The sequence below is a fragment of the Petaurus breviceps genome, unplaced genomic scaffold (assembly GCF_028583685.1).
Source record: "Petaurus breviceps papuanus isolate PSGF00001 unplaced genomic scaffold, PetGlider_PUasm1.0 178, whole genome shotgun sequence".
NCBI classification, from domain to species: Eukaryota; Metazoa; Chordata; class Mammalia; order Diprotodontia; family Petauridae; genus Petaurus; species Petaurus breviceps.
This window is the reverse complement of record NW_027185777.1, coordinates 6,562,193-6,572,239: the sequence shown is the minus strand read 5'-3', so window position 1 is coordinate 6,572,239 and position 10,047 is coordinate 6,562,193. Positions and strand designations below refer to the sequence as shown.

Here is a 10,047-nt window from a genome sequence, read left to right as displayed (position 1 = left end):
TGTGTGTGTGTGTGTGTGTGTGTGTGTGTGTGTGTGTGTGTGTGTGTCTGAGGTTGGATCTGAACTCAGGTCCTCCTGACTCCAGGGCCCATACTCTACTCACTGCGCCACCTAGCCGCCCCTGTAGGCGATGTTTTAAGGAAGATTAGCAAAGACTTTGGGCAAATCACTTCATTTTTCTGGGTCTCCGTTTCCTCATCTGGAAAATGATGTTGGACTAGATGACTACCAATGTAGCCATAGCAGCACTAAATCTTTTAAGGAAGGGTCACAAATTTTTGTGAGAGGGATTTAGAGGTAGGGGAAACAGTGATGGTTTTAAAAATACAATAGCACCAAAACTGTGTGTTGTTTTTGATTTGGGCTGTTTTGCTTTTTGTTGTTGTTGGTTTTTTAATAGAGGTAGAATGATGGGAATTTGTACCTAGAGAGAATGTCAAAGTTCAAGATATTTGTTTAATCATTTTCAGTTGTTTCCAACTCTTTGGGCCCCCATTTGGGGTTTCCTTGGCAATGATACTGGAGTGGTCTGCCATTTCCTTATCCAGCTCATTTGACAGATGAGGAAGTGAGGCAAACAGGGTTAAGTGACTTGCCCAGGGTCACACAGCTAGGAAGTATGTGAAGCCAGATTTGAACTCAGGAAGATGAGTCTTCCTTGACTGCAGACCTAGTGCTCTATTGTGCTACCTAGCTGTCCAAAGGTTGAGGATATTGAGGTCTAAAGTGTGACACTGCTGGTGTATAGCTGAACCAAGTGGAAAAGGAGTTCACTGGAGCTGAGGAGATGTAGGATTTAAGAGCAAAGAGGACAGTTACAGTAATAGTAGCTTAGCATCATAGGATTTATCATGATAAATTCAGGAAGTGTCCACAGTCCTGAAACATCATGGTGTAAATGAATAAAGAAAAACTGCCTCTCTGTGACTGAGTTTGGTAGAATTCATTAGATGCTTTTTCTATGTACTCTTCATTCTCTGTACCCCAAAAACTCTTATGTGAGGCAAGTTTTTTTCAATCTCAAAGCACAATATAAATGAGCCTCTTTTGTTTTTGTTATCATTGTGGGAGCTGCAGAGGCTATGGGATGAATGAAATGCCTAGTCTGGTTGGCATCCTAGAAGGAAAGGCAACTTATCTGAGAAAGATTTGTGTTTTAGTGGGTTGTAAGATCAATATGTCAACAGTATGTGACATGGCAATTCCCAAAGTTAAGGTAATCTTTGAATGATTTTTTTTTTTTGGAGGGGGGAAGGCAAGACAGTTGGGGTTAGGTGACTTGCCCAAGTGTGTCAAGTGTCTGAAGCTGTAGCGGCAAGCACCCCAAGCGTCCTCAGGGTTTGCTGCCACCACAGGTTCTTGGATCTGCTTTGATAAAGGAAAGCAACTCAAAATGGGTTAACAAGCTTATTTTAATCAGCCAGACATATATCGTTTACCTCGTTCAGGGGAAAAGGTCAGCACCCCGAACTTCAAAGTACACAGACAGAATTATCAAGACACTGGGTTTCCACATCTGGGTTTTTTCAAAGCCGGGGGGCTCAGGACAATGGCTTCCCAGAATCCATATCAAATCACAGAACACTTCTCAAACAAAGCCTCACATCAGGGCTTATATAGCCTTCTCCTGGCTCAGAGAATGTAACAACCTTATTGACCCACTGGCCAATCAAAAAATATCTACTGAAAAACAAGCCTCCCACCCCAGACTTCAGGTGCACTTTAGCCTAGAGGCAGGGAAGATCTTCCAAATTTGCATTCCCATTACAGAAGCCAGATTTGAACTGACTCCAGGGCCAGTGCTGTATTCACTGCAACACCTAGCTGCCCCATCTTTGATTGAATTTTTAAAAATATAACTTCTAGGAATAGCAAAGTGATAGTCCTGCTGTATTCTACCCTGGTCAGACCACACCTTGAGTACAGTGTTAAGTTCTGAGTGCTACATTTTAAAAAGGATGTTGAAAACTTGGAAGGCAATTTAAATGGTAAAAAAAAGGGGGGAGGGCAGCCAGGTAGCACAGCGAGTAAGAGCACCGGCTCCAGAGTCGGGATGACCTGGGATCGAATCTGGGCTCTGACACTTAGTACCCACCCAAAAACACCTGGCTGTGTAACCTTGAGCAAGTTACTTAACCCCAATTGCTTTAAAAAAAAAATCCATGCCATATGAAGATCTGGTGAAAGAACCAGGGGGCTTTAGCTTGGAGAAGAGAAGACTCAGGATGGACCTATCTACCAACTGCCTTCAAGTAGTTGAAAGGATGGAAGGAGGATTAAAATTGTTCTCTGTCACCAGAAGGCAGAACTTGGAGCAACAGATGGAACTCCCAGAGAGGCAAATTTAGGCCTGATGTCAGGAAAAATTTTCTACAATTGCAGCTGCTTAGAAGTACAGTGGGTTTCTGTCAGAGGTATTGGGCTCCCCAGCATTGAAGGCAGGAAGACTATCTGTTATTCAGGGGTATTTTTCAGGTATGGCTTGGGCTTTGGTCACTGAGGTCCCTTCTGACTCCATAATTCTATGATGGGAAATAATTCCAAGATAACTGACTGATTTCAAAGATATTTTTAAAAAGCTTAAATTGGCCCATCTGCTTGCATTTATTCTTGAAGATTCTAGAAGGTAACCCCATCCTTCATCTCTCCAAGTAGTATTAAGTTACACTGACCTAAAAGTTAAATAGAGTCTTTATTAGGATAGCTTTTTTCCTTCTTTTTCCGGCATTCTCTCTGGTCTGAATCTGTTGGTTTTAGCTGACCACTATTTGGCTTGCTGCATGTGGTTCCATGTCAATTACTAAGTCCCTGCTTAATAGAGAAGACAGTATTGCCCAGAAGACACCTAGCTCCCAGCTCTCTTGGAATTTGTCATATAAATTTACTCACAACTTGGTAGTAGTCCCAGGGTGGTGCTAGAGGCTCTAGTGCTACTACTACCCCAAGAGATTGGGTCAGAACTAGAATAGCTCTAGGCTATCTGAAGCCACTCTGGGGTACAGGGATATAACAGCATTAGCCTAAGCTGGCTCAGAGTCAACAAAAGCCCTCATCTGGCATGTGGTCTGCCTTTTGAAGATAGGAATAAGGCAGACAGGAGGGAAAAGTGGCCAGTTTAATTCATGGCTGTCAGGTATGATTTAGACTTCTGTACCACAGTAGTGGGGTTGTCTCACACACATACACACACACACACACAATGAGGAATCTTTAATACTGCCTTAGAGCTCAGGGGTATGGGCCAGCAGTCATTCAAAGGTTTATCTTTGGCACAACCACTTCTGGAGCCTGGGTTGATAAGATAACAAAGGCAAAGGTGCAGCAAGAGTTCAAACCAAGCTGTGAGGATGAGAAGGAGAAAGACAGAAGCGACAAGAGCTTACCTCTCCAGCATTCCATGAGGTCAAATGGAAAGGCTGGAAAAATTCTAATTCCAGAGGTCCCTTCTGGCTCTAAATCCTGTGAATTACACATGTGTAACTTCATCTAGGGAAACATAATCTCTGACGATGCTGGGAGGCCCAGACTCAGTCTGGTGCCGTGTGCAGACAATGTATGCCATGATGGTTTGGAGACCTCACTGTTTTGCTTTGCTTCTTTGGCACTGCTGAGCACAAGCCACACAAATGAGCCTTGCCTTCTTCTCTTATCTGATAGCCAGCTGACAGTGTTCTTTGAGCCTGAAAGTATAGCTGATACGCTCAATCTGATGTTTCCTTGTTATGACACTCTGGGAAATAATCTTCATAACAGTTGTAATGTTTGGCATTTTAGATTAATAGAGGACATAGTTTTATCTCAAGATACATTTCCAAGGTGCAGTGTGAGAAGTCAGAACCTTTTTGGGTATCTCATATCAGGTATGCATCACCAATCACAATGCTTCAGAGCATTTTCCTGGGGTGAAATTTGGGGAGCTAGTAAACCTGCTCCCTAATGGTAGGTTTTGACATTTCAGTAGACTGTGAATTCATAGAATCACATGGTTATAACAGGTTTCAGAGGTCATCTGGAGTAAACCATATGTGAACAGGAACCTTCTCTATTACACCATGGGTTCATATAGTCAGTAAACATTTATTAAATGCCTATGTGCCAGGTGCTATGCTAAGTGCAGGGGATACAAAGAAACAAAAGCTAGGCCCTATCTTTTTTTTTTTTGGAGGGCAGTTGGGGTTAAGTGACTTGCCCAAAGTCACACGGCTAGTAAGTGTGTCAAGTGTCTGAGGCTGGATTTGAACTCAGGTCCTCCTGACTCCAGGGCCAGTGCTGCACCATTCACTGCACCACCTAGCCATCTCTGTAGGCCCATCTTCAAAGAGTCTGCCCATTTCCCTCTAGTAAAGTTCTAACTGTTGGGACTTTGTTGTTGTTTTAATTAACGCAAACCTAAGTCTTGTGCCCTTTAGAGACAAGCAGAGCAAGTCTGATCCCTCTTGCATATGACAGTCCTTCAAGTATCTGGATGTAGATGTGTCTGCTCTTACCCTCCTGCACTCCTATACCTACACCTTTTCTTCTCCAGGCTACACATAACTAGTTTATCAAACAATTCTCGTATGGCATCGTTTCAAGTCCCATCATCTTGCCCACCTTTGTGTGGGGGATTCCTTCTTTTGGTTTATGTAGTCATTATTCTATACCATTATAAGATGGCTGCATTTCAGAAAGAGTAAAAGTAGATTCAAGTTGACTATAAATATTTCTCTGACTTTGTGTAATTATCTCCAACAACCTAAAGTGTTTTAAAAAAGAGAATTTTTTATTTTTCTCATATTATTAACCTTGAACAACAAACATTTCTTAAGTACCTCCTACATGCCAGGCACTGCACTCGGCACTGGAGACGCAGATCCAAAACATGAAACAATCCCTTCTCATAAGGACCGCAAAAATCTAATGGAGGAGAATACTAAATATGTTAAGTGGAGTTACACCAAAATTTTAAATGGCTAATATGGTCCATAAAGAAAACTTTTCTTTCTCTCTCTGTTTTAAACAGATGAAGTAATTACATCTCATGGTGCAATTGAACCAGATAAGGACAACATCCGTCAAGAACCATATTCTTTACCCCAGGGTTTCACATGGGACACCTTAAACTTGAGTAATTCCGAAGTAGTGAGTAAAACAATTATCACTTTGAACAGTTTACCTGAATAAAGCAGTTGTGAGCTGACTATGAAAGGCGGGAGATGTGACACATCTTTTGTCTTCTGCTCACAGCTCAAGGAGCTGTATACGTTGTTAAATGAAAATTATGTAGAAGATGATGACAACATGTTCAGGTTTGATTACTCCCCTGAGTTCCTCTTATGGTGAGTAACAAGTTGCATTTGCTATTCTAGGAGGGTTGTATACTTCCATTTGTCATTTTGAGAGGGAAGGCCCCTCTTTTTTTTTTTTTCTTAAATCTGCAGACCCTAACTTGTTTTTCCTCTGTCTCTGGACTGATTTTAGGGCTCTTCGTCCTCCAGGCTGGCTGCCTCAGTGGCACTGTGGAGTTAGGGTTTCTTCAAATAAAAAACTAGTGGGCTTCATAAGCGCCATCCCAGCTAGCATTCGGATTTATGACAGGTATGTCTATAAAATCTTAAATGTGTATTTTTGCACTTTCACAAAAATGATCTCTTTACTGTGATAATTTTGACATAAAGGCTAGGAAGCACAGGATCTACAATACTGTATCCCACCCACTTCCCCCAAGCATTTTTATGAAAATGAAATTAGGTAAAAATGAGTTCTAGGGCCTTGCAAGTACAGAAAGGTCACATGTTACACTGGCATCTGAATAGAAGTGGGAGGGCAATTCTACCTAATCTGTCTTAGGGGGAGGTGTGTGTAAATAATATGTATATAGTTTGTGTGTGTGTGTGTGTGTTTATATAACACATCTTTTGGGAGGCAGCATGAAATAATATATAATATATAAATAAAAAATATATGAAATAAAATCAGCAAGACCTGGTTTCTTGCCTCTGACCCTGACTGGCTTTGTGACTAACCCTGGGCAAGTCACTTAACCTCTTAGGGCCTTGGGCACCTATCAAAGACTAAAAGTTGCCTAGCTGAGGGTAGAGGGAGTTTCCTTACCAGGAAAAAAACTGATGAAATCACAAGTTTGGTATGTAGAATGGTTGCAGATCTGCACTGGCAGAGATCAGGAGGTCCCCAAACCAGTGAAGTTATACGTTTGGGCTCTTCCTTTTCTCCCCAACCCGAAAATGTGTATATACTTGTCCTCTACTAAATTCATACTTCATTGCCTCATTGTGGCCTGGGAGCCTGAAGATAAACTCTCGTCCAAAGACCAACAGTTAAATTTAGAGGGGCTTATCACAAAAGGTTGGTCAGAACACCTGATGGTTTTTTGTGTTTAAATGTTTCCTTTGGTTTTTGTGTGCTTTTTTTATCTTGGATTTTTTTTTTTCCATAGTAATTCAGAAAATAAGGTGTAGGGGGTTTGTGATTAATACTAGTAGGAAAGCCTGCATTGATGAAATCCTGGATGTTTTGTAGCGTTCAAGCATTTTCGTTGTTCAGTTAAGGGAATGTGTATGTCCATGATTAGTTCTTTTTCTTTTCTTTAAAATACCAAGTGCTAGTTTCTTCTTCCCTGCTGGCTGCCTTCCTGAATTGCCACCCAAGCCATCGGCAGTGTGGGGGAGCCCAGTGTAGATGTCTCAGTTTACTATATCCTAGGGGCTTCATTGCTTCATGTTGGCAGGAAAACTTGACTGTTTTTGTGTATGAGAAAGGTTTTCAGGTTTGCTAAACATATAGGGCTCGCCTACACAGTAAGGTGACTAAAATATGAAGATGCTTCCAAATGAGTGTCGTCCTCTTCAGAGCAGTCACCAGGGGAGGTACATGTTCCGGTGCTACTGCCGTTGTTTAAAATGCTCAGGGCTCTTCTTGAGGAATTATTTTTGTTTAAAATGCTCAGGGCTCTTCTTGAGGAATTATTTTCAGAGCTTTTGGCACATTCTTGTGTCCAAACTGTCTCAAATTCCAAATTGGTAGAGCCTGAGTTAATACACCTGATCCCTTCTTTAAAAAAACAACCCAAAACACAAAAGTTTATGCAAAAAAAATTTCTTGTATTGTCCATAACTTTTGACAATTTGTTTCTTAGTGTGAAGAAGATGGTAGAAATAAATTTTCTCTGTGTTCATAAGAAGTTGAGATCAAAACGGGTAGCACCAGTGCTAATTAGAGAAATAACTAGAAGAGTCAACTTGGAGGGGATATTTCAAGCTGTTTATACAGCAGGAGTAGTACTTCCCAAGCCAGTGGCTACTTGCAGGTAAGAAATTTTTTTTTTTTTGGTCAATTAAAGTCACCATTCTATTTCCATTCTCATTTCCAAACTGAACATGTTTGCTGTCCTCAGGAAAAGCAGTGTCTAGGCAAGCTGTCAGACTTTATAAGCATGTCATTCCTTTGTCTCATCCATTTTTCAGAAGCAAATATATGTGGGGTATTTTTTTTCTTTAATTATTTTCTCCTTCCTATTGTGTTTGGCAAGCAGTTTCAAGAGCCATGCTGAATACATGGTAACAGTGAACAAAACAGGCATCCACAACATTATTTACTAAAAAGGAGAAGTACGGAAGCATTATTCACAGCTCAGTCAGTTAGCAAGCATTCATTAAGTGCCTATTAATGTGCCAGGCACTGTGCTAAGTGCTAAGAATACAAAAAGAGGCAAAAGACAGTCCTTGTCCTCAAGAAACTTACAATCTATGTACAGGATAATCAGAAAATAATGAAAAGAGGGAAGTCAGAGAATTTAGAGGTGTTTGGCTTCCTTGAGAAGAAGTGGTTTTAGTTGGGACTTGAAGGAAATCAGAGATGCCAGGAGATAGAGATGAGGAAGGAGAGCATTCCAAATGTGGGGAACAGCCAGAGAAAATGCCAAGAATGGAGAAACTGAGTATCTTGTTCATAGAAGAGCAAAAAGTCATTGTCAATGGATCAAAGAATATATGGCAGAGAACTAATGGCATGTAAGAAGACTCGAAAAGTAGCATGAAGCTAGGTTCTGAAGGCCTTTCAGTGCCAAACAGAGGATTTTGTATTTGATCCTGAAGAGGGCAGAGAGCCACTGGAGTTTAAGTAGGAAGGTGACACGATCAGACTTATGCTTTGAGAGAATCCCTTTGGTGGCCAGAGGGTGGATTGGAGTGGGGAGAGATGTGAGGCAGGCAGACCCACCAATGGCTAGTGCAGTAGTCCAGTCATGAGGTGGTGAGGGGCAATTAAGGTAATGGCTGTGTCAGAGGAGAGACGGGTGTATGTAAGAGAAGTGGCAAAGGTGAAATCTAAAGGCCTTGGCAAAATATTGGATTTGAGAGGTAGAGATTGTAAGGAATCTGAAATGACTCCTAGGTTGTGAGCTGGAGGAATGGGAAGAATGGTGTTGTCTTTTACAATAATAGGAAAGATTGGAGAAGGGAAGGCTTTAGGGGAAGAGACAGTGAGTTCAGTTTTGGACGATTTGGGGTTTCAGATGTCTATGAGACATCCAGTTTGAGAGGTCTGAAAGTCAGCTGGAGATTTAAGACTGGAGGTCAGCAAAAGGGTTAGGGAAGGCTAGGCAAATTTGAGAATCAACAGAAAAATGATAATTTAAAATATGAGAGGTGCTGAGATTCCCAACTACTTAGTAGGGCCCCAAGGAACAACTGTAGTTACAAAGTGTGACTTGATGAGGATCAAAAAGCTGAGGAGTGGTGTGAAAAGCAGAAGGAAAACCAGGAGAGTGGCATCCCGAAAACCTAGAGAGAAGAGCATATCAAGGAGGAAGAGGGAGATCAGCAGCATTAAAGGTACAGAGAGGTCAAAAAGAAAGAGAACTGAGAAAAGACACTGAGATTTGGTAATTGGCAATGATCACTTTATCATCAGTAACTTTGGAAAGGGCAGTTTTGGTGGATTGCAGTCAGAATCTGGATTGCAGTGTTAAAACAAAGTGAGAGGAGAGAAAGTTGTGGCACCTCTAGAAGTGGATGGCTTCTTAAGGATCTCAGCCACAAAGGACAGAAGTAGAAGACAGCAGGAATTGAAGGATTAAGTGGGGTTTTTTGAGGATGACAGAGACATGGGCATAATTGTAGGCACTAGGAGAGCATCCACCAGACAGGGAGAGACTGAAGATAAGAGAGTGGGGATGACAGAGAAATCTGTTGGAAGAAGTGTGATGGAATGGGATCACTTGTGAGGGTGAAGGGGTTTGTATGAGAACAAGAGCGAAGGAGGAAATAGTGCAGAAGGCATGTGATGTTAGATAAGCTCTTACTAAAGTCTAGAGATACTCTTTTAGGAAGTTGATTATTTTTCCCTAGGTCATATCTAGCCATCTTCCCCTGCTTCACCCCGCATTTGTCTTTTCAGTTTCTCTCTCTCTCTTTTAAAATATACAAACAAGTAAGACACATAGGTGGTGTGCTTTCCATTCGAGTGTTCACCCAGGGGCATTGTTTTAAGGCAGATGTTTATTGACTGCTCATCATGAAATGCAATATTTTTATTCATAAAAGAAACTACAACTTAATGAAATTTTAAAAATTAAACTGTACTTAAATATATTACAAAATGCTCCTTTTAATCAAATCCTTTCCTCCATCCTAAAAATATATATCAACTTTATGAGCCTTATCTTCTTAGCTAAAAAGGCATCTCTCTAACTGGACCTTGAATCCCTAACTGCTTGACATTTTACCATGACAGACTAGTAGTGGGGAGTTTTAAGGCCTGGCATGAAAAGGCACATGCTTTTAAAATTGAAAATTTTAACTTTCTTCTTTGCCAGTCAGGATGGGTTACAACATAGAAAACAATATAGCCAGAGGAGTGAAAGTGGGGAATATGTGTACATGATTTCTTCTTGGCTTGACTCCAGCTGACTAAAGTGCCTGACCAAGATTTGGGGTCTCTTAAGGGAAACAAGGATGGAAAACAGCTTACCTGTCTCCACCAACAAATGGAAGTTAGCAGGAAAGTTAAGGGAGGATAGGTTGATTTGAGAATCATCAGCATAGAGAG

General features: G+C 41.2%; 1 protein-coding gene and 1 long non-coding RNA gene across 3 annotated transcripts in view; one reads left to right on the top strand and one right to left on the bottom strand.

Moving 5' to 3' along the window:
* The window catches only part of NMT2 (N-myristoyltransferase 2), a 94,486-nt gene that overhangs the window by 47,217 nt on the left and 37,222 nt on the right, over window positions 1–10,047 (top strand). For both annotated transcript variants that reach the window (XM_069086236.1, XM_069086237.1), the window contains exons 4-7: window positions 5,003–5,121; window positions 5,227–5,318; window positions 5,461–5,577; window positions 7,136–7,306. In XM_069086236.1, the coding sequence (XP_068942337.1) occupies window positions 5,003–5,121; window positions 5,227–5,318; window positions 5,461–5,577; window positions 7,136–7,306 (499 nt within the window). The remainder of the gene's footprint in view (window positions 1–5,002; window positions 5,122–5,226; window positions 5,319–5,460; window positions 5,578–7,135; window positions 7,307–10,047) is intronic.
* LOC138159906 (uncharacterized) overlaps window positions 1–10,047 on the bottom strand; it is a 40,101-nt gene that overhangs the window by 12,874 nt on the left and 17,180 nt on the right. The window lies entirely within an intron of this gene.